Source organism: Pezoporus occidentalis, unplaced genomic scaffold, assembly GCF_034315485.1.
Source record: "Pezoporus occidentalis ecotype Australia unplaced genomic scaffold, CSIRO_AGI_Poc_V1 ctg122, whole genome shotgun sequence".
In the NCBI taxonomy this organism is placed as follows: Eukaryota; Metazoa; Chordata; class Aves; order Psittaciformes; family Psittacidae; genus Pezoporus; species Pezoporus occidentalis.
Window position 1 is genome coordinate 776,238 of NW_026913016.1, and position 24,546 is coordinate 800,783.

The window sequence follows — 24,546 nt, forward strand, 5'->3', positions numbered from 1 at the left end:
TGGGAAATGATGCAAGGTGGAAGAGGCATGCAGAAGTCTAATCTTAACAGATGACTTGAGTAGACGGGTATTTTGGCCCAAGCCTGGGGCTACTGCCACAATGCACCCAGCATTCTGCCTTAGCCTCTTGCCCCAGAGCATTCACAGGCTCTGCTCCTGCACATGCTTTCAATACAGTTATCAGGCAGATGGCACTAAATTTCTGTCTTTAGATGAATCTAACACAAGGTATGCTTTTTGTTGTTGCCACCTAAATGTATCTTAAAAAGCAGGTATTGTCCTATAATCTTAATTTCTGTATTATGAACTTACTGAATATACAATGTAACAGTAAAAATCTCATAGCAAAAGGCATGTACAAAAGTACAAAACTTACTCTGGCATTAAAATGTTTGAAAAAGAGCAACATGCTGGCAAACTATTTGAAGAGCAGTATTTTTTTTCCACTTCTTGATTTAGCCCAAGCCTAGTGTTGGAAAAAATGTCTTACAGAAAATCTTAACAAAGGGAAGAAAGGAATATATTTTATATGTAATTTCCACCAAGTTTAATTGATGAAGACTTTAGCTTGAGCAAGAACAATAATCGGCTGTGTAACACAATCACAGCCTATCTCAGCTGAATCAAACAAGTATCATTGCTTCCTCAAATAAAATGTGACAGTCTCCTATTCACAAAAACATTCAGAATTCCCATGAGTAACCTTCACTTTAAAATCTACTAGCCTGCTATGCACAAAGATTTACAATGCTTTAAAATGTTGACTAGTTAACTGTTGAAAGTAAATTCACACACTTAAATTCACTTACTTCATGCCTATACTTTTCAGAAGCTCTGTGAAAGTGAATGTTATTTCATCCAGATCAATGGCTACAATAAAGATACAGACTCCCCATGTTTCCTTTTTCTTCTTGTTAGAAGCCTTTTAGAAAGAGAAAAGAGGTTTTATATTTATTATTCAATAAAAGTGGGTAACATACGGAAAGCATTAATTAGTCCAAACAGGATTAGAAATGATAAAACAAAGTATCTTGCAGCAAATATTTGACTACTGCAACCAATTATTTGGTAACTGCAAACTATTCCAAGCTTTAAATTTCAGATTAAAGTCCAAGCACTTCAACTCTTATTCCTAGAGCGCAAGATCAGTTTTACCCACACAGTTCAGCAAAGCTTTAAAATAGGAAGGTTTGGTTCCACAGAACATTTATGGAAAGCAGAAGCCATGATTTACTTTTTTATAGGTTACTATATTTGACTGTAACAAGACACTGAAGATTAAGGAATCAGGAGAAAACCCTTAAGAAATAAACAGAAAGTCATTACAAGGACAGACAATAGATACTTATGAACTTTATTCTCCAGCTAAGTCCCAACAACTTGTCACAGCTAAACCACAAACTCATCTCTTTGTTTAGTAAAGTGTGACAGTAACAAGCACCTTCAGGCATTCTGCTACCATAAATACACAATCAAGGTCTTCTGCTGCTTAGAAGTAAGGTAAGGTACAAGCTGTAACTCATCATCCTTCATCAAAGAAAAGCCACCCTACAATGACAGATATGCCATCCAGAGTTCAACCTTGAAGGCTCATAACCTAGTCACTTGGAGCCAGTCAGGCATCAGTTATGATTCCACCAAAACAGCATCTCAGTGTAAAAATCTCTAAAAAGCAACGTTTTGTATAAGCATGGGAGAAACAACTGAACCAGATATACCACAGGTTTCAGAAACAAAACTATTTTGAAGACAGAACTAGGTGAGGGTGCAGCCCTGTAAACAGCAAGTTCAGCATACTCTTTGGATATTTAGCATCCTCGTCAATACACCCCCAATGACAATCAGGCCTACAGCTGCAAAGGAGCAGCACTTCAATACATCTCTCAGCAGCTCTAGGTCCAATTTGACATATGTTAGAGGATGGTGTGAAAGAAAGTTTTTCAAGTTCTTTCCTACACAAATGAATTAAAGCTGAGTGTAGAAGAAAAATGCAGCAGCATCATTCCCTTCAACTGTTTTGCTACAGCCATAACTCCAGGGGAGCCAACCCTATAAACAAACTGTTAATTTGTTTTACAGCCAAAGACAGAAGATTCATCCCAGATGGACTGAGGGCATGGGAATGGACACAAGACAAATTCACAGCCAGAAATTCATTTCTGAGGTTTTTCTTCTTGACCACAGCCTGACTCAAGATCTTTGTTGATACACCACCACTACAGAAAATGGGCAGGACAAGGGCTCAGTATTTACCCTGGGCTGTCATGTCAGTAAGTGACTTCCAGTGACCTTATTTCAACTCATCAAGAATCAAAGCCTACCAATCACTGACTTAGTATCTAATAGTCTATATAGCTTGCTTTCTTTTTTTATTTAGGATTCTGCAGAGCCAATGTTGTAACTTTGGGTAACATAGGTCAGTTCTGTTGAATCAATATAGTTTTCATTAGGAAAAGATCTAAAACTCTTAAAAACTCTTTCAAAATATTTCTTTCTTATTCTGGACTAACTACTATTTTATCCATTTTAGCAGATCATCAGTTTGCCTAAATCTAGTGAGAACAACATGGAGTTATAGCTTAAAATACTCAAACTGAACTACTGTAAAATGGGATTTTCGCCCCTCTTCTTTCCAGATGTTGTTGCAAGATGCTGAAGGCACTAACAGAAATAACTTCTATTCTCTACCTCAAGAGGCTCTCCAGAGCTAAAACCAGTCAGAGGAGGAGATGGTCACAGGGAGTGTCAGTTCTAGTTTGCAGTTAGAGATGTGTATTATTCTATCAACACTGACAAAAGTTTTGATGACAGCCTACAAAAGTGACCCAGGAACAGAAACTTCAGATGATGTTGTATAAAAGAAGGTCAAGAGAAATGTACATGACAAATACACAAATGTAGATGTGGTTCTGATTTAAATGGGATACAGGATGTCACACTCTAAATACCAGTACCCTAAATTTTGAAGGGGATTATGTGGAACTTGTTGGCTTACTAGAAACTCAGCTACCACACCCTAATAAATATAGGGAATGAGCTACATGGTACAGGAAACATTAACAGATATGTTTATGGCTACAAGGGAGTAAGATGGCAGGGGAAAAGAATTAAGAAGCATTCACAATAGAAAACTGATCAGAATCAAAATTCATAGGAAAAAATTCCTAGAAAAATCTGAAAGCAAACACTGTCTACATATAAGAAGTTCGGTATAAAGACAGTTAGATCCTCCATTTTTCAGCAATAAGAGGTTTTAATTTTCTATTGAACATTGTCTGGAATGGAAGATTACTATTAGTTCTCAACAGATTAAATATAATACTAGCTAAAAGTAATACAAGTCAATGAAAAGTATTGAACCAATGAAAATAGTTCTGATGTGAAAACTTCCCACTACACTTTTCTTGCATGAAGCAAGACTGAGGGCAACATCAATCTTTCCCCAGGATGAGCAGAAGGCAAGTAAAAAAGGAAACTATGCCAGTTAGCTATGCTTTTAAGGTGCATGCATCAGCAAGAGGCCATGGTGATGATTTATGTTTGCTAAGGGACTTTCAACAGCTCTTCATTTTTTTGTTTAATAATAGAAGATTCTAAAATACCTGTAATTTAGTTCATCCATCCAAAGCTTCAGTGGATTCAAGTTCAGTCTGGCTGCAGTTCTATAAATAAGAGACAAAGCTCTACACAGAAAAGACTTTATTAGCTCATGTGTGTTTCATGCTTTTGCCAAAAGCAAGAAACCTCTGCATGTCTTCTAACACAATGTTGAGGTGGTTTACCAACTACAGTCTTTTCTTTTTCATGAGAAACTAAAATCAAAATGGACTTGATTTAAATGTGAAATTTTATGGATTTGGAATATTTGACCTGCTCATCACTAACTTCTTGGTCTATATAGAACAACCTTGCTATATTTAAGAACTCATTCACTCCTCCACTTCAGCTATATAGTTCATCTTGTAAGTTTTCTTCACTAAGAACACAGCTCAGCTCTCATGCAAATGAACTGCTCTGCAGCAACTGCATACCAGTGTAAGTGACCAGCTGGAGAGAATTTCAGAAAGAAAGAAGAGAAATTAGAAACAAGGAAAGATGACAGAAACATCTTCAGGTGCTAGAGACTTTCTGGGGAAAAATAATAACAATACGTCAGCGATAATGCATTCTCACATCCATGGGATACAGAATAATCACCACTGGCTTGAATTACAGCACAGAAACAGATTAATGTAGTACTTCAGTAAGAGCTAAATTAGAAAGGACTAACAATGCAGACTGGAGATCTTTCACCATCAGAATTTTTTTAATTGCAGGTTAGACACGCACTTGATAAAAATTACTCAGGAATTCATGAGTCTGAACAGCTGAGCAGCAGCAGAACAGTGGACCACACTTCCTAAACAGTGCTATGAACAGCAAACAAAAAATGAAGCTCCTACCCACACACCACATACTGCAGCAAGTTGGACTGATGAGGTTGAAGCACAACAGACCCTCAAGCGCCTTGGCAGATTCTTATTTCTATCAATTTCCTAAACCACTTCAATTTTCTTTAAAGTTTGGTTCCAATTTAGTTGCCATGTCATCTGTTCCTCACATTGGTTCTTTCAAACATATGAAGCAACAATTCACTCAAGTTTCATTTTCCTGCTTACATCACCCAATATTATAGTTCAGATTCTCATTCTGTTGTTCCTTACCAAAACAAACAGTAGCAGAACAAAACAAATGCCCTGAACTTGTTTTAGCAGTTTTAGTATGGCTTCCTGTACTTCTCCTAGTCTTTCTCACACCAACAATCACATGCTGCTCACCAAAGCACATTAGTAATTCCACTAAACCTATTCAGAGTTTACAGGCATTGATTCATAATACAGATTTCAGGGCAGTTATAAAAATTAAAAGAGTATGAGAGAAGCAAGCATCAGAGCCAACTGCTAAGCCAGCAACTGTCAGTGTGCAAGAGACTTAAATTAAAACGGTAAAAACAGCAACTCTAAACAAACACTTTGTTTACCTGGGTAGGTTGGTTTGGTACACAAGAGAAATGACAGAAAGAACAAAAGTCTTTGTGTGACACTAACACAAAAGCTTTTATTTATATACACACTTCCATGTTTACAATAAACTTGTGTGGGAGTTCACTGGATATAAAAAGAATTTAACAAATAAAACATCTTTCTGGTCATGCATCAGATACCTTCCATCATACCACACACCAACAAAGTGCTGATTCAGTCCAACATTTCTGGAACCAGTGTTTGGGGTTTTATCTGTGAGATTTAGAGTTATGTTTTCCTTGTACAAGAATGTAATTAAACTCTGGCTGTCGCAGAGGAAAGCTTTAATGTTCTCCAGCTATGAAATAAAACACCACCATATTTAACAGACAGCTTTGAACAAACAACTAGACCTCCACACAGGTCTAGTTTTTCCAACTAGAAGTCAGCTTCATTTTCCATAAAGACTGTGCAACATTCTCCACACTTCTCAAAGGGGTTCAGCTGTTTCAAGAACTCCAGGCCCAGCTGCACAGCCTTGACTTAAACTGCTGCCAAAACAGATAACTTGAGAGCAGTGTAAGAAAAGCTACAGTGCAGAGCTACGCAAAATAAGAAAGGTAAAATTTCAAAGAGAAGTCAGACCATTAGCAGCACAAAGATTCAAAAGGAAAATACCCATGTGGAAAGGTGTGACATCCTGAAGGAAAATAGCAGTAAGCCAGCCAGTTTTGGTGGTGCCAGTAGCTTCAGGTGTTGGCACAGAAGATTCATTCCAGGGAGCAGAGAATACTAACATAACTGGAACAAGTCACCCAAAGAAGTTATGGTTGCCTCATCTTGGGAAGTGTTCAAGTCCACTTTGGACAGGGTTTTGAGCAACCTGGTCTAGGGGAAGGCATCCCTGTGGCTGGGAGGGGCTTGGAACTAGATGATCCTTAAGGTCCCTTCCAACCCAAACCATTCTATGATTCTTTCTCCTCCTGACTAATGCCCACCTGGTCAGCAAAGGCTCTTTAGGTCGCTCACTGAAGACACAGGCACACTCAGACTGATAGGTCACTACATCCTAGTAACCTTTTGTGTGTGTGTGTGCCAAAAACAACTGCTTTATACTTCTAAGCTGCATATACCTTGCTTGCAGAGTCTCTTTGCACTTGATTATATGTACCCTCAGTTAGCCAAAAAGGACAGTACTAATAGATGTTTTCACTTTAAGCCACTAAATATTCACTGAGCAAGGCTACAGCAGGTGTTCAGACTAGGCCCAAGCCCACATATGCACCCTGAATCTCTGCCAGTTACTACAATACCTAGTGTCTGGACCACACCACTTCCTAGTTAGTGCTGCAAGTCCCCTCTGCATCCTCAGAGGCGTGGCAGGCACCGTTCTGAGATCAACCACAAAGAACAAGGCCAGGGAAAGTAAGGTTTCAGGTCTTTTATGCTCTGTAAATGGATTGAGAGTGGGATCATTAGATGCTACCTCTATTTCCATCAGTGGTCTGATGATTTAAGCTTCCTCAAGTTCAAGCCAATGACAGGGTTAAACAGAAGTGTTCTGGTAGGTATTTTGTCTCAGCTGGTGTCCTGGTATTTCCCTTTTTGCTTCAGAATAGAAAGCTGCTACATAAGCAGCTTCTGTTGCAGTTCAGAATTGAACAGGTTAGCACTGAACCACATTGATTAAAACACACATAGCTGGTGCTTGCAGGACAAACCCTGGGAAAGCCTTTCCAGCACATTACCTTCACCACAGGGGAGAAAGGAATGGGCATTTAAATATAGTCTCATCAGTGCCTGCAACTTGAATCAGAGTCAGTCACCCTGAGAAGACAGGCTCCCTGTGATAACAGTTTCACTTGGAAAGAGAAGCAGCAATTAGCCAGGCTGTTAACTTGCTTTACTTCAAACCTGAGTGAAGCCTGCGCTGGTCTCAGCTAGAAGTGCCTGCCAGCTCCCTGTGGCACACTTGCTTGTTGTCATCTTCCCCATTTCAACACGTTGCCAATACATCAGAAAGTCTGAGGAAAAGGCTTTCGATTTATCATCGTAGAATGGCTTGGGTTGGAAGATCCCTTAAAGACCATATAAGCTCTAACCCCCACCCCCCCCCCCCCAGGCAGGGACACCTTCTAACTAGGTTGCTTAAAGCCTCATGCAACCACAATGTAATGGAGACTTTTTCCCTGTACAGTGAAAGGCTCTTAGCATAAGCCTTAACTGCAAGACAATGAATATTAGCTATATACCACAATGAAAATCTAGTCGTTGCCTTGTTCTGAATAGGTAAAGGAGGTCATTTTCAGATGCTGAAAGAAAAGGTTTCAAACATACTGCATCATATCTGACACTGAAAAACAAAATTTCACCTGTAAGTGAAATTTCCAGAATTATACTGAAACCTGCCTTGCTTTTTTCACTGAATGGAACCAACTACTCCTGGTTTAGTTCACAGAGAGGAGCTCAACTGCGCTTTTAAGTAAATATTCTCTTGGATCCATGGCCAGAAATTGCATCTATTGCTTAAAAAGTTGTACACAGTCTCTCTTCCACACTGTAAACTGTATTGTGTTATGAAATTCAGATGCATCAAAAGCAGGTATACCCATGCTGTGGTTTGAAAGCCACAAGGTATTACTAGTGACAGTACAGATGTGGCAGGTCAGCTCAAGTTGCAGAAGTTGCAACTAATACGTGGATGCTAGCCCACACAGCAGGCATAAGACCCAAGGTATCTTACATTCTAATTCGGTCTGTATAACAAAGCCTCAGTCATGATTTAATTGCATTGTAGCTGTTCTACAAGCAAGCTTGTTGAGACAGCAGTAATACACTAAGAAGGAATAAATAAAAAAAAAAACAAACAGAAGAGGCCATAACATTTTAATCTGCTTACACATGCCCAATGACTAACTTTGAACGGAAATACCTGAGTGATAAGTACATAAAGCTTAACATGCAAGCAAAAAAGTGTTTAACATGCAAACACTTATTTGTAACAACCTTCTTCAGACCCCACCTGCAGCCTCATAAAGGATGCAACTGGAAGGAATGCACAGAAACACAGGATGACTAGTACAACGTTGACTCAGACATATTCGAAATAACTTGTGGTTTAAAGAATTAGCTAATCACATAGCATCGTTTTCTACTGTCATTGATTAGTAACCTAAAAAACCTCTTGATTCCATACCTTTATTAGAAAACCTTAACAAGAAAAGGAGATATACAGAAACTGATTTATATAGGTACGCACAACATCCAACTTCAGTCAAACGGCACTTCGTAAAAACAGTCATGCTGCACAGGCCTTGGTTGAAAGACACCTGCTCCCCAGAGTTAAATACTTCATCTCGGGCACAGGCCAGACACCACACCACAGGGATGAACTACAAGCAGCAGGTACTCACTAAAGCTCCATCCGCAGCCGATAAACTCTCGTACGTTTTCCAGGCTTTCTCCCTCACGCCCTCGGACACTTTCAGAGCATCACAGAGCCCAACGAAATCAGCTTCGCCGATGTCGAGCCTAGGAAAAGCAACAGCCATCGCCAGCGGGATCTCCGTGCACGACACCGACTACATATCCGGCCCAGAACTACGGAAGGGCACCGGTGACAGGGCCCCACCCAGCAGAGGAGCCGGGACAGAGGCACAACCTACCCCGCCGGGCACCGGGAGCGCGGCAGCACCTCCGGCCCGGCGCAAGCCCGGCCCACCACAGCACCCTCCAGCCCGCACAGGACGGCCCCGGCCCAGGCGGCGCTTACCGGGATGCGGAGCCCGGCGCAGAGCCGCTCTCCGGGCTGGCGCGCTGGCTCTTAGCGGCGGCGTGGCCCGCCCTCCGGGGGGGCTTGGGCGGCATGGCGGCCTCTGGGACCCGCCGTACAAGCGCCCGCCGCAGACGGCAGTAACTACGGGCAGCCGCTGCTCTCCCTCCCAAACTGCGGGTAAACTGCGTTCCCTCCAGCCGCTCTGCCGTCACTTGCGGCCCGGCTACCCCTCCCCGCCGACGAGGAGAAGCGGTGAGCCCGACCGCGGCACACAGACCGGCTCAGCGCGCCCCGGAACCCGGAAGAGGAAGCTAACCGCACCAGCCGCTCAGCCAATGAACAGCTTCTTTCTTCGCGCTAGCCAATGAGAGCCGGAGCTTCTACGCACCGGTAGCGTGAGCGACGGCGCGCCCCACGGCTCGCGAGCAGAGACGGGAGGGGCGGGGCGGGGCGGGGCGAGGGCGGGGCTCGGCCCGGCCCCCTGAGGTAGCGGCTGTGGGGCGGGGGCGGAGAGGTTTTCCAGAGTCGTTCCGGCCCTCCAGAGGCGATAGCATTGCTATTTCTGGTGTTTCGGGCACTCCACAAGCTGGAGGCAGTCGATACATCTTTTCTTTGACATGGGAAGAATCACAGACCTGTATGTAAAAGTAAATAACCATACAGATATAGAGCAGAACAGAAATACAAATCCTCTATGACCATCTCAATCTGACATTCATCCAAGCGCTACTAAGAAGACTGCATGGAGACCTCATAGCAGCCTTCCAGTATCTGGAGTGGGCCTATAGGGATGCTGGGGATGGACTCTTCATTAGGGACTGTAGTGACAGGACAAGGGCTAACAGGTTAAAACTTAAACAGGAAAAGTTTAGATTGGATATAAGGAAGAAGTTCTTTACTGTAAGGTTGGTGAGGCACTGGAATGGGTTGCCCAGGGAAGTTGAGAATGCTCCATCCCTGGCAGTGTTCAAGGACAGGTTGGACAGAGCCTTGGGTGATACGATTTAGTGTGAGGTGTCCCTGCCCATGGCAGGGGGGTTGGAACTAGATGATCTTAAGGTCCTTTCCAACCCAATCCATTCTATGATTCTAAAAAACTGCTGTGCATTACAATTACATAATATTACAATTTAGTATAAGAAATTCTCCAGGCTTTGAGGCATCTTTCAGATTTTAAGACAACAATATTAAAATCCCCAGTGCCCTGATGCAGAGACCGTAACAGATCTACTGTGTAGCCTGCAATCACATATCCACATTTAGAAGGCAGATCACTGCATCAAGCAACTAGAATATTTACTTTCAGATTTTTGTTATGAGAACTTGGAAAAAGCAAAAATATGTGTATGTAAGGACTCTCTACTACATGCACATATTTATTAATCTGTAAATCAACTTGGTTTAGTGAGATGGCTGTCAAAGCTCTGGATTAAAAAAAAAAAAAACAGTACAACTATGGTATACAATAAAAATTCCCAAGTATTTTTAAGATGGACACACTATTAATTTGTTCATGCTTTTTCTTTATATTCATTAACTTATTTTCAAACAGGAGAACAGTCTTTTTCTGATTCATAATTAGAATTAAACCAATTACAGTAAAGTGAATACAGAACAAATGGGATTTCTGGGGCAAATCCAAGTACATAAACTCAAAATTCGGTGGTTCAGTTGCAGACTGCAGTGGAATTTAGACATTCCTTATGATTTTAGTAAAACTGTGACAGTAACTTTGCCCTGGTTCTAAGCACGTTTAAGTACTTCTCGTAGTCAGATGATACCAGATGCTGTGGAAGGTTTGGAGCCTGGGGCTGCATGGTGTCTGCAGTGGAACAGCAAGGCAGATCTACCAGCTTGGAAAAGTAAGCTAACCCCTGAGCAACAGACAAGGCCATTGTCCTCTCCTCACACTGGCTTTAGGTGCACGGAAGAATATAAAGTGAGAGCAAAACATCTCAGAAAAGTTTGTCCCAGCCAGTGGAGACCCTCCCAGCTGTCAGCGAGAAGGCAAAACACCCTCCTGAGTCGCATCCCTCACAACTGCTTTAACATGGTTTTGGAGCCAGGCCCTAGATCATCCACATGATAGGCAAAGAATCTGTGTTGCTGTCATAACCCTCTGTGCATTAGTGCTCAGGGAACATCATATCCTTTTAAAGAGCTGACAACCACACTCAGTCTAAATACTAATTTTCTAAAATTGTTGGTGTGCCAAGCTCCTTCTCAAATCAAATTTTATGTGCTTTTTCATCAAGCAACGCATTTAGGGCTCCCAGACAACCAAAATATAATCTCAGAATGCTTCAAGTTACAACTGGAGGGAGAAAAAGGGAGTCAGCAGATGAATCGAGCTACAATAACCTGTAGTCCTCCATTATGGAGCATCAGAAGTAGTAGCTACATCCAAACTGCAACAAGATAACTTAATGAGTATGCATGTACTTCCACAGAAAGGCATATGCATGTGTAAAACCATATGTAAATCACTGAGCTCTCCCTGCCCTCCTTGTTAGCTATGATGATTATTTGAAACATTTTCTTTAAAATGGAGCCTTTGGGCTTTTGGAATAAAATGACAAAGGAAAGAAGAAAAGCAGCGCTTACAAGAAACAAAGGAAACACTGCAAGGTCAAATAGAGTATTAATAATAACGTCTCATGTGACCTGACAATATCTTTATTCTAAACATCGTGCTGCAACAGCTTTTAAAGTGCAGGTCATAGACAGATGGCAGTCTGTGAAACATTGCCCAGTCAGGCTGTCCTGACTCATTGTTTCCAGATGCTACACAGTCTTAAGTAATTTTATTACCTTGATTTTTTTTTTTCATTTTAAACTGTTGCTATAGTTTCATGTCAGTTGCCGGTAGGAATTGGAGCCATGCTTCCATTGCAAATAAACCCAAGCCTTTTTATTTTGACTCTCACTGCTCAGATATGATAGAAACTTGCTACTTTTTTTGTTTTCATTAAAATGTATGTGAGGGGGAAGCTTGATTGAAGTGCACCTCATGGTATACCAAGACTAGCTGCTTATTTCTACATTATCATAGACCTCTACCACTTCAATTACAGTTATGATAAAACCAGTTCTTCTGGATCTTGTTGTACCCCTTGTTGGTGAGCCTGGTTCCTAGTATCCTATTCCTAATTATCCTACATGAAGACTCAGTTCAAAATATGAAGGATAAAAACAATTTCTAAAAGTTAATATTTCTACAGTGTTGCAAAATCCATAGGGACTGTGACAAAACTCAACCCATTTCTCTCTAAACAGAGATACTTGTTAGATATTGCCTCCTATAACAGTCCAAAGCCTCTCTCCATATATACACATTATTAATAAAAACAGTATTTTAGCTCCACATTTACACACATCTGTGACTTCCTCTTCTCAGAGCATTACGCAGTGCACTGCTGGAGTCTCAGGTACCATGGTGGTCAGTTTAAGGCAGGAATCTCTACCAGTGTCTGACCAAATTGCTGCTGGGATCTGAAAGGACACTGTGACTCTTGTTGCTGGATGGAGAAACATCTGTATGTATATGATACCTATATGCAAAACCTCGACCCAGGCCACTGCACGGATACTTCTGATGCTCTCCCCTTGATATTAGTTTAGAGAGGTTTTGTATTGATCAAAGTTTTTAGACTTGAGCATCACTTTTTTTCTCTTTTTCCTTGGATAATAGTATTTATCTGACTATAGGAAGATCATAACTACTTATAACTGTATAAAGACCTTAGACATTGCATGTTCTCTGTAAGTGAAAATGGCTGTTGGAGTCGTGTCTCTTTTAGGTTTGTGCTAGCACTGAGGACAAGGCCACTAAAAATAAAATCCCTGCCTGGTGCAATTGACCAGATAAACTGCCAGTGCAAGTGCAATTACAGCAGAAAAAAAACACCATTCCCTGTGCCCCCTCTGCAGGGCAGTTTGTTTCAGTTGGTACTGCCAGCTGGTACTGAAACAAAGGTCAACAAACCACAACTTCTTGTTGCTTGAAATTACATGGCCACATTAATGACCCCGCTGCAGTCCCTCCCTTCCTGTCCTGCTCAGGCCAAAGTTCTGCTTCCTCTCACCACTTGAGGAAGTGCGCTCCAGCACGGGGAACACCCTGTCCTGCTGCTGGTGGGCTCTCTATGCCTCCTCGTGCAAGATTTCCCAAGCCCACAAGAAGCAGAAAATGTTCTACTGGAAGCACTGCTCAGGAATCAAATTAATCTTAACCAACAACCTGAAAACCAATTGAAAATTAGCAGCCATAGTCTGCAGTGCACAGACACAGGCATTGCGCTGAACTGAACCACCCCATGATCTTGGGGTTTTCTATCTGTGCCTAAGATGGCAGCACTCTTTACCAAGCCGTGGCAGTGAAATATCCTAGCTAGGTGAAAACGTTTTTGTCTAGCATTCCAGAAAAATCATGGTATGATACCAGTACTATGGGCCCTTCCATGTTGCTTCCTCCATGACAGTAACATAACATAACCCTCCTGCAGCTAGAACAAGCAATGTCAGTCAGTAGAGCTCTGCTTGCATTTCCAAACCACAAGATTCTGCTCACACAGATGCGTCAGACTTCCACCCTCCCACCCAACTTGTAGGAACAAAAGCATGTACCCACCTTTCCAGGGGATGGGCTTGTGCCAGGTAACCAAACTCTTCCATTTTGTGTCTTGCAGGCCTTCAGTATCTTCCTCATGCCAAAACTTGCCCTGTGGCTTTTTACTAAAGCTGCAAGAGGAGCAGGGAAGACTGGAGGCTTTTATTGTGCTTTACAAGCATAGATCATACACATCGGCTGCTCTCAACAGCCTTACACACATAAAGACCTACCAAAACATGAGAGGCTGCTCTTGGCCCACAAGGGAGCAACACATCCCCTGACACCAAATAAGTACAGTGGCGCTGCTTTTATTTCGCTGCTTCAGGGACAAAATGTGTCTCAGCATTAGGATTCATTTTCTTTCTTACAAGAAGCTTCAGAAATATTCGCACAGATAATTGTTCAATGAGGTCATTTTTATCCTGACTCTTTTCTGGAATTCACTGGGCTGCAAATGTGGTTTTCTTCAGTAAGGCACCACTAGGTTTGTTTATTATACTCTTTTATTATTTAAGAGGGGAAAAAGCCCAAGCAGCTCCCAGAACTATTTTTGTGCGTGGACTTGTGTCCCATACTTCATTGGCATTGTGTAAGAGGACACAAGTTCAATGGGAGCTTTCCTGCACCCCAGGTGTTTTAGCTGATCTTCCCATAAAAACCACCTGGCATTTGGTAAGATGTAAGTGCGCACTGAGAGCTTCCCCTCAGTGTACCTGAGTTTATTTCTGCGCTACTGAGGGAAATAAATTTCCCTCCACCATCCATCCAACAGGCTCAGAAGTTATTTGGTACCCAGGTGTGCAGTGAGATCATATAAACCTCCTGTCTGTGAGAACAAACATAGTTCTGCCCCCTCTGCCATCCCTTCGGCAGCCTCATGTGCCGGTGTCGCTGTTAAAGAACACACCACAGATCACAGCTTCTCACCGAGCTTTAGCTTGAAAACAAGCTGAAGATGATGCAAGACTTACTTAAAAATTAACAAGTTCCATGTTTCAGCTCATGAAGAAGTGGGAAACAGCTTAAAAGTACTTCATCAGGGCTCTCATGTCACACAGGGCTCCAGAGAATGCTCCCGTAACCCTGCCCTGACATACATTTGACCTTAAGCACACAATTGCAACATCCTGCATGTCTGTAGCTGAAGCTTTCCCATCAGGTTTTCCAGCTTGCTTACATCTAGTCCAAAGTATAGCCATATAAATATAAATTATACATGAGCATCTAACCTGTATCTATGTGAGGTTTTGATGTTTGTTACTGCCATGCACCATCAAGAATGGATTAAAGAAGTCCAGCTTTTAGAAAATAATAACCATACTGTTCATTTTATATATAATGCACCTACACTAAGAATAAACTGTAAATTAAGCCAAATGCAGATGAAGGAAAAAAAAATGTATTGTGTATTTAAGAAACTTCCTTTAAAACAAATTATTTTATCTCGATCCAAACATTCACAATAGCAGGAAGCAGGATGACAGCGTGTTTACATCTGTATAATGGCTCCAAACCCAGTAAAGCATCCTCCCTCTGTATTAAGAAAAGATCCTGTAAGAGATTAAAAGTTAAGATTAGTCCAAAGATTCTTGACTAAATTAAATTAAGACAAAAGACACCTATGGGGCAGATTATCTAAAAATCAGTTTAAATAGTGGGGGGTTTGCAAACAAATATGCAAATATTATACTGAAGATTATGCTACTTTCCTGATGAATCAATGCTCAAAATTTGGGCAGAAAGTCAAGTCAGTTCCCATATCATTGAAGCTTGGAAGTAGATTTTGGGGGAGATTTTCCAGACATGTTTTTGATGTTACTCCCTTTTTTTCTCACCCAATATTTTCCTTGCAACCAGCTTCAAAACAACAGGTACTATGACACATCTTATCCTGAACTCCTCTCCACAGAAGTGGCCATTACAAGGATCCCCATCATATCAATAAAAAACAATCAAATTTGTTTTAGGAATTGCACTTTTAAGTGCAAATGACACAATACAGAACACTATCAGTGATATTTGAGGTAGCTCCAGATTAACTGGCAAAGCTCAAGCACATGGGCTGACAAGAATGCCCTGAGGTTGAACAAAGGGAAATGAAGAATCATAAATCATCTCTTAGAATCATGGACTCAGAATAGTTAGGGTTGGAAAGGACCTTAAGATCACCTAGTTCCAACCCCCTGCCATGGATGGGCAGGGACACTTCACACTAAACCGTCTCACCCAAGGCTCTGTCCAACCTGGTCTTGAACACTGCCAGGGATGGAGCATTCACAACTTCCCTGGCCAACCCATTCCAGTGTCTCACCACCCTTACAGTAAAGAATTTCTTCCTTATATCCAATCTAAACTTCCCCTGTTTTAAGTTTTAACCCATTACCCCTTGTCCTATCACTACAGTTCCTAATGAAGACTCTTGGTTTGGGTTGGAAGGGATCTTAGAGATCATGTAGTTCCAACCCCCTGCCATAGGCAGGGACACCTTCCACTAGAACAGGTTGCTGAAAGCTGCATTCAACTTGGCCTTGTAGACTTCCAGGGATGGGGCAGCCACAGCTTCTCTGGGCAACCTGTTGAGTGCCTCACACTCTCATAGTAAAATATTTCTTCCTAATGTCTAAATCTACCCTCTATCCCATTCCTGCTTCCCTCTACAGATTTCTTGTAGGTCCCCTTTAGGTACTGGAAGCTGCTCTAAGGTCTTCTTAGAGCCTTCTCTTTTCCAGGGTGAACAAGCCCAACTCTCTCAGCCTTTTTTCATAGATGTTCCAGCCCCCTGAGCATCTTTGTGGCCTCCTCTGGACTTGTCCAGCAGCTCCATGTCCTTCTTACACTGAGGACACCAGAACTGCACACAATACTCCAAGTGAGGTCTCACGAGAACACAGTTGGAGGGACAGGATCACCTCCTTTGACTTGCTGGTCAGGCTCCTTTTGATGCAGCCCAGGATATGGTTGGTTTCTGGGCTGCAAGCACACAAAGCTGGCTCATGTTGAGATTACTGTCAACTGCAAAAAGTCCTTCTCAGGGCTGTTCTCAGTCCAGTCTCCACCAGCCTCTATTTGTGCTTGGGATTGCCCCAACCAAGGTATGGTATCTTGCACGTGGCCTTGTTGAACTCCATGAAGTTTACCTTGGCCCACCTCTCAAGCCTGTGAAGGGTCCTCTGGATGGGATCCCTTCCCTCCAGTGTGTTGACCGCATCACACAGCTTGGTGTTGTCCTGCCTGTTGTGAACACTCCTGGCTCTTAGCTGGGTCAGCCCGACTTGTGGTACACTCTACGTTATGCTCTTCATTTGACAAATACTCAGGACAGGGATTTCAGACATTAACATGTCAGGTCAGCTCTGGATCTCCACTGTTATTGTATGCAGTTTGGAAATACCAACCAGAATTTCAGCAAGCAGCACATACTGCCTTTAAATGAAGAAAAAACTGAAAAAACATGCTTCTCTATTCATGTTTCATTTCTCAGCCACCCCTATCGCCTATTCCCTTTTATCTTCTCGCTTTTAAAAATAGCACCAGAAGTAAAAAGCTTTAATTTTAACTTTTACATTTAGTTGTAGTCCCCTCCTCTTAAAAAAAAAAACAACAAAAAACAACAAACCAGTAATAGCAAAAGAAAACACAAGACTTTTAGACAAACAGGTTTATAAGGTTTATTTTCCATTGCACATACATGGATTATATACAAGTTAGTAACATAAGTTACTTCTTAATCTTCTAAAAGATTGTTACAGCAAACACTTGCCATTTTAAAACATCGAGTCAGAAATCAATCTAAAAAGGTAAATATGACAATATTTTAAAAATGAAACAAATTGCACTTTGTTAGGGAGAGTCAAATACAGGTCTGGCTATATGCTGTAACAAACTATATAGCAGGTAATATTACAGTTAGAAGTAGCTCTTGCAGTCCATTTGTACATTAATAATTCTTTTCAATTTTACTGAATTAAAAACTGGTGGATATTTCAAAGACTTCCTCTTCTTCCTAGTATTCAAGATTCATCACATGAAAGGCGCTAGCAACTAAGTCTTTATACAATTGCTATTCAAATATAAGAAGAACACCATACCTGGAAATAAGGAAAATATCTTAACTCATCCTGACAGGCCATGTCTCACGAGATGAGGAGTACGGGAGGTGTTCAGCAGTAAAGCCCTGTCCTCTACTTACATAACAGAAAATCTTAAAAAATAATCACTGCACACAACACAAGGGGTGGGGTCACACTGTAGTTTGCAAGTCTCCGGTAGCAAGAATATTGCTCATCACTGCTCACAGATGAGTGTCTCCATAGCAAACCTGCTCTCAAAGTGTCGAATCTTTCGGCACTTGACAGCTTCCCGCTTCTGAATTCCTGTTTGTGTTAGCAGAGAACAATGAAGGGCAAAGAGAAGAGGGGATGATGGCATGTCAGTGACACAATGGTTTTACATTTGCTATGATGTCATCAGAAATCAGAACTACTATTCTTTGATCCCCTCCTCAGAGGGAATGCACACAGGCACACGTTCATATGGAGAAAATCAGTCATCAGGCAGCAATCCTGATGGTGTAGTGACCCAAATCCCAGTTCTGGTTTTAGTTAAAGCCAACTTGCCAACTCCCCCACAGGCTAATTTGAACCCAGATCAGTTCTCAGTCTCCCTCTCTGTGTGCCTACAAAAATGCTTGTGGGGACGTGAGGGAACAGCGAAGGAGTAAACCAGTAACTAAACTAACTTAAAAATGGCTTTAATGACAAAAAAAATCTACAATTCATAGAATCACAGAATGGTTTGGGTTGGAAGTGATCTTAAAGATCATCTCATTCCAACCCCCTTTCCACTAGACCCAGGTGCTCAAAGCCCTGTCCAGCCTGGCCTTGAACACTGCCAGGGATCCACAGCTTCTCTGGGCAATCTGTTCCAGTGCCTTACCACCCTCATAGTGAAGAACGCTCCTCCTATGTACCCTCTTTTGGTTTAAAGCCATTCCCCCTTGTCAGATCACTACATGCCCTTGTAAAAAGTCACAATTCTGAACTTGGACTACAAGGCTATGGTTTCTCTTACATTAAAGTGAGTTTGTTTGGTTTTTTTGTTTGTTTTGGAGTTGGTGGGTCAAGAAACAAGTATTAAATAAAGGCCTCCATGAAAGCCTGAACCCCAGAAAACACAACCACGCACACACACACACATTTTAGCAGCTCCTAGCTTATGGGGCCTTAAGTACTTCTGCACAATAAAATGACTTATTTCCATAGCTCCACAGAAAATATCAGACGTACTTAAGCCCACGGAGCTGGCTACCGCCATAAGGAACACCTGCTTTAATAAGAGTGATTTCTTTCAACACAATCAAGCCTATTTATTAAACTTTCTGCCAACTCCAAAGATGGAAGGAGGAACCTTACCTCTCATGGCTTCTTTGCGCTGTAGTTTATAAGTTTCCTTGCCGCGACAGAGGCGGTAAATAAAGAATCCCAGCTGATCCACATTTTCAATGCGATCAGTAACAATCATCTGTTCATGAATCAAATAGGACTGAGGCAAGTATGTTCCAGCCTGTTGAAAAAATGTAACAGCTCTGTCAAAAGCTGTCTTTTCCTGGTCTGAGCACACAAGAAACACTTTAGAAGTGTTCTTTAACTCAGCTGTGACATATCTTCATAGAATTCTTTTAAAATACGTATTACCCACAGGATTTTTACTGTAAACGCATACGTGACTGCACTGGAGATAAATAATGGTTATATTCAAAAAGGTTACAAAATGTCCACTGATGCACACATCCACCACCCTCCTGCCACAGTAACTTCAGGGTTCAGTAGAGAAGAAATGTTTCCTTCCAGGTGCACCCCCTGTCCCAGATCAGTCCTGCACTTAACCATCCACAGTTTTCACTTCATTAACAACATCCCAACGGAGCTTCCAAAGAGGAGTTGGCAGAAACATGCTCCACATGGAGCTGCTATGAAGCATGCCAGCAACAGCCTACAGACTTTGGGAAGCCTCGTGTGACACCATGAGCAGTGTGGATCACAACCCTCAAGCCAAACCCAAAACCCTCTAGCCCTGTAAGTTATTATGGTGATTCCCACAACTGTTCCTGTGGAAAGGTATTAGAAAGTCATAGTGGTATTATCAGGTGTTTTAAGGCAACATGCTGAAAGAGGAGGAGATGTGAAGGCTTCCCAAGCCTTTTGCAGCCCGTTCTGTGTTATTCTGCCATGGCTGAAATGATGGAGGAACCCAGCTCTGCGCACACCTGGCTGCACGCATCTGAAGATGCACATACTTGGCTGTCAGCTGATTTCCCAAGACTGCCACTGGTAAATGGCCATCAAATTCTTTCAAATACTGCTTCATTTAAGAAATCCTGTTAGTGTGATTCTCGTTTATGGCAGTAGAGAAGGTGTTGCTTGCTTGCTTAAAATAAAATGATCACTTACTATGGAAACAAAGTCACCTTCCGTGGTGAAAGATCGCTGTATTGACAAAAAACAACTTGAAATTTCCACTGCAAAACAAGACTGCCTTTTCAGTCCAAGTGACATACTGAAGAGTCACCAACTGAATGCTGTTCTCTTCAGTAAAGAAAGGACTAAAATTCACTTTAAATTATGAAAATTTTCTTCAGCATGTACTATGAGGAAAACAACAGCAATTTTTTTTAAGCAAGAGCTTGGAAGACTTCACACTCCCAAATTATCCCACTAGATATTTGGTAATTAAATTGCTGTAAATTACTGTATCTTAACTGCTGGTCTCCTGAATTTCAGCAGGGCAGGGCACTGGCAGAGTGGGCACTGCTGGTGCTGAAGCCTTGGGGCAGCCTGGGAGGACACTCCTGGGCTTGTGCCCTCTAAACCACAGGACCTCCTGGACCACTCCATGGACATGGCCTTCTCAGCCCTCTTGCGGGGTGCAGGAAGAGGGAGAACTCAATGCGGGAATATCCTCTGCCTAGCTGCTGCACAAGCAATTACTGAGCACTGAGATCCAGCACAGCCACAAATATCATCATCTTTGAGACACTCAGTGCATCACATATGGTTAAAATTGGCCAGTTGACTCAGCAATGGGAAGGAGGTGGATGAACAAATATTAGACCTGGGTTTCCGCTTTGCTTCCCAAGGAAAGGAGGCCTTTCACTGTCTGCACATCCAAGCAAACTGTATCAATATATAGAAATGTAGTTCTTTAAAAGAAAGCCATAATTTCAGCCTAAGAAACAAAACAGCCCATAGCACTTCCACTTTCATAAAATGCCCTCTGCATGTATTCAGAGCTCATTTTAATCAAACGAGCACTTTAATATCATACATATTCTCCTTGTGCAACCAGTGTGGCCGCAGGACAACGAGCAGAAATTTACTCACTTTGTGCATTTGCAGAACCGTTTCCCAAATTTCAGTTACAAAACATTTAACCTGATTTTCTGAGACATCAAATGCCCACAGCTTTTTGTTAATACAATGAGAATTAAACAGATGTCTCATAAAATTAGGGCACTCGCTGATTGGGACAATGATCAAAACAGTTCGCTTTTGCACAGATTTCCAATTAAATGCGTGATGCCTGGTTATCCTCTTACTTGTAAACCAAGTATATTTGATTCAGTGCTAACAACAAAGTAGGAAATTAACAGATTTTAACAGTGGAATTTGTGTGAACTAAAAATGGAAACAGAACAGCATACACAGAATAAAAAGATACAGGGTCACTGAATTTTACAGACACCACCTCATCCTTGTGTACGGGAAATGAAAGTGCGGTTAAATAGCCAGTCTCAAAATAGGCAGCAAAAACGCAGCAGAGGACTTACTTGTGAAGTCATTTCTCACATGAAATTCATTTATATACACAAACCACTAAGAAATGGCTGAAATGGTTCCTGAAGGCCTAATTCCAAAGCCTTTTTTGGAAGATGCAAACCCAAAGACAATAATAAAAATTCTGAAGTTACAGAAGCCCAGTAAAATGAAATTTGTAACACTTCCCCCAAATCTTAGACATAAGTTATCAGCTCTCTTCCCCACCAAGAGTGTTTTGCTGTTCTATAAAGAAACCAAGACAAACACTATACAAACCTGCATTAAAACATACATATGTAAGAGTTAAAAAGAAAGATAAAGATGATTCATATTAAATTAGTAAAAGATCCCATTAGATTTTCTACTTTGGCCTCCTCTATTTCACAAGCCATTATGTTTCACCCAGTTTCTCCTTCTAACAGAACATCATGTCCCCGTGGTGGCGACAAGCCAGCCAGCACCACAAGCCCAGCAGTAGTGTTCAATCATCAAACCCTGCTGGGAAGTCATTAGGAGCTCCCACTACATGATACTGAAAACTCATGTTGGGCTGTTCAGCGATTGTGGTATCTCTGTCCTTTCCATGGTCCTTGTTTTTAAGGCCAAGGAATCTTGTTCTGAAGGTCTGGTGCTTGCAGACTCTTAAGTGGGTTTTGCTAACCATACAGTCCAAATTGTCATTACTACAACAAAACCTGCCTGGAAACAGGAAGGTGGAATCTCAAGGCTGGTGGAAGCCTCATGAACTTGGATGCAGTGCTAGCCCATCACACCTTGTGTGATGTGTGCCACATCTCATTTCCCAGAGTGTGCATAGCAGATCCAATACACCTCACACCCTCAAGCCGCCAGATCAGGTCAAATTAGGAGCCAACCCCAGGGACCCATGCCTCAAACAATGCCATGTTAGAAGAGTTTCCCAGTATATCCACTTCAGGCATGTCAGCTAAACAGTCTTAGTCCAGTACATACATGCTTCATGGAAGCTTTAGCCACAATGGATTAAAAAGTAAAAACCACACAAGACTATCAAAGAGTCAAGGTACACCACATTCACATGATTTTGTCAGCCAAATTTGTACCATGGAAAAATAAAATCACATTTGTTCAAATTAACAATTCCTTCACAATGGTAATTAATTAACTAAGAGCACTGTAGACTTTCTTCTCTCTTTGCAAAAATCTCTAGTGATCAGTTAACTAATACATGAGCTTTGTGTGAATGCCAGAGTTAGCTGGGGGTACAATGTCTCCTCTTCCCCTGTTTTAGGAGCAAATCACTTACTGTTTAACCGTACCTTGATGTTGATCAGCAGCTCCAGGAAATTTTTTGGTGGCATAACAACAGAAGTGTTGAGAGGAATCACGTAGCATTTATCCAGGCTAAGGTCAAGGTAGGCAGTGAGTCTCTGTAGAGGAAGTATTTATTTTAATCAAAATTACAAGAACATCAGAAAATTCACATATAGACTTTGCTAAAGTCCTATTGCCTCGTGTTGTTCTTCAAATTATTGTTTTGTTCACTATAAAACCTGTCCAAACAACCCCAATTTGAGGGTAGGTAAATGCAGAAATAAAAGGCAGCTCGATAAGAGTTTTAAATCTATGACAGGGATTAGTGCAAGGCAGCAGGCGATAAGTAGCTCAAATGCACCACAGTAATGAAATTACAAAGGTGTAGCCGAGCTGTTATGGAATCAAGTATAGTATTCATTTATTCCTAGTGCCTGCATTTTGGAACAACAGGGCAAAAACCTTGCTCTATTCTCCATGCTTTTATATTTTTGTTATACCGGAAAGGGAAATACCACTGGTAAGAACAGAATATAGAAGGGAAAATAAAATACTGTCACAGACAACACAGCAAAAATCCTTTTATTTTCAAAAATAATACTGGCTTGAAGCATTAATGATTATTCCTAACTGAATAATTATCTTTATAGTACCTGGATGGCAGTACTTGTCATTATTTTATAAAGACAGAGATGTAAAAACTCCGGAATTATCCTGATGAATCCTATGGCTCTGTTCACTGAGCTGTGTTTTACTGCATCTGTTCCTGCTAAACACGTTATCTCAAGCTGCTGAAAGCTCCGAGGCTGCAGACGTATATAAAATGCTGAGCACCAAGATCCCAACAGTCAAAATAGTACCAGGACAGCAATCATCAGTGCAGTTAATCTCATTACATTGGAGTAAGTGCTGTGCCTATGGCAAATGATCCTTGCACTGACCTTTAGAGCAGAGCCTTTAACCCAGTAAATCAAAAAGTAAATTTCCAATATTGTCCCTATTCACTTCTTAGATACTTCCCAGCCCCCCTCTTTTTTCCTCTTTAGAGTCTTTGCTCTAACTCTTAACAGAAGCTCCCTAAATATATTCAGGAATATTAAATGACATTGCTTGAGCAAGCAATGTTTTCCTCCAGATCTGGTTATGAATATTTGATAGATAGAACCCATTCTGCCTGGAAAATTGTAACTCTGAGGTTTGCATTAAAAAAATAGGACACTTCCCTATTCTTTTCCAGCCTTGCTTTAAAAAGCTGCTCAGTGAAGTCTTCAAATGTTCACAGAAATTCAGCTTCCCGAAAACCAGCTGCAGAACATTTCATTGCTATCAGACAGCTTTCATCAGGCTGCTACAGAGAAAAAGGGCTTCTAAATCTTTTACAGATCTCGCCAATATCGAGAGCTGTAGGCCTGTCAACTGCCTTAGCAAAAAAAATCATTACCATGATCCCTATCAATGTTGTTTCTCCAAAAAAGAAAGAAACAGCTAAAAATGTTCTGAGACCCTAGTTCAGTGCCTTTAGGAATCACAGTAGCCTGTGGTGCACAAGGCTTCCTAAGGCACCTGAGAAAAGAGCTCTCTTCCAAGGTCAGACAACTGGTTGCTTCCTTCCCTTTCTGCTGCTGCTTTGGGCTTTTTGAGCCATGCTCAGAGAGCACCTCTCGGGGTGCCTGAACCTACTCATGTCAGAAGCAACCAGTCCCTGCAAACTGAGGTCAAAGCTATGACAGCCCTTTCCAAACTCCCCTGGCACCACAGCAGCTGGTCAAATTCTGGCTTGGTGGACTTAGCACAGCACAAACTATATTTTCTTTACTTCCTCATACTAACAAAAGGAAACAGCTCTAAGATTTTTTCCCTTTCTAAAAACAGAATTGTATTTGCAAATGGTGTTTTACAGACTCCCTCCTGATGACTGTACAATGCTGTACTTTGTATGCCCAGTTAATAATTGCTTGCAGCCTGCTGCTGATCAAAACGTTTCTGCAGCCTCCTCCACCCTCTGCTTTCCCCCACTACAATAATTAGGGAGTACATTTATCAGGATGA

The 24,546-nt window shown here is 41.6% G+C and overlaps 2 protein-coding genes across 5 annotated transcripts in view; both read right to left on the reverse strand.

The window, feature by feature from the left end:
• Positions 1 to 8,970, reverse strand: part of RB1 (RB transcriptional corepressor 1) — a 217,540-nt gene extending 208,570 nt beyond the window's left edge. The window contains exons 1-3 of one of the 3 annotated variants that reach the window (XM_062607350.1): positions 8,776 to 8,970; positions 8,417 to 8,534; positions 810 to 922 (exon numbers count right to left, since the gene is read on the reverse strand). In XM_062607350.1, the coding sequence (XP_062463334.1) occupies positions 810 to 922; positions 8,417 to 8,534; positions 8,776 to 8,870 (326 nt within the window). In that variant the 5' untranslated portion in view covers positions 8,871 to 8,970. Of the gene's footprint in view, positions 1 to 809; positions 923 to 8,416; positions 8,535 to 8,775 lie in introns of those variants that run through there. The other 2 variants (XM_062607346.1, XM_062607349.1) reach the window with 2 other exon arrangements.
• An 8,063-nt stretch (positions 8,971 to 17,033) lies between these two features.
• Positions 17,034 to 24,546, reverse strand: part of ITM2B (integral membrane protein 2B) — a 30,050-nt gene continuing 22,537 nt past the window's right edge. For both annotated transcript variants that reach the window (XM_062607358.1, XM_062607357.1), the window contains exons 4-6: positions 22,503 to 22,613; positions 18,802 to 18,952; positions 17,034 to 17,763 (exon numbers count right to left, since the gene is read on the reverse strand). In XM_062607358.1, the coding sequence (XP_062463342.1) occupies positions 17,675 to 17,763; positions 18,802 to 18,952; positions 22,503 to 22,613 (351 nt within the window). In that variant the 3' untranslated portion in view covers positions 17,034 to 17,674. The remainder of the gene's footprint in view (positions 17,764 to 18,801; positions 18,953 to 22,502; positions 22,614 to 24,546) is intronic.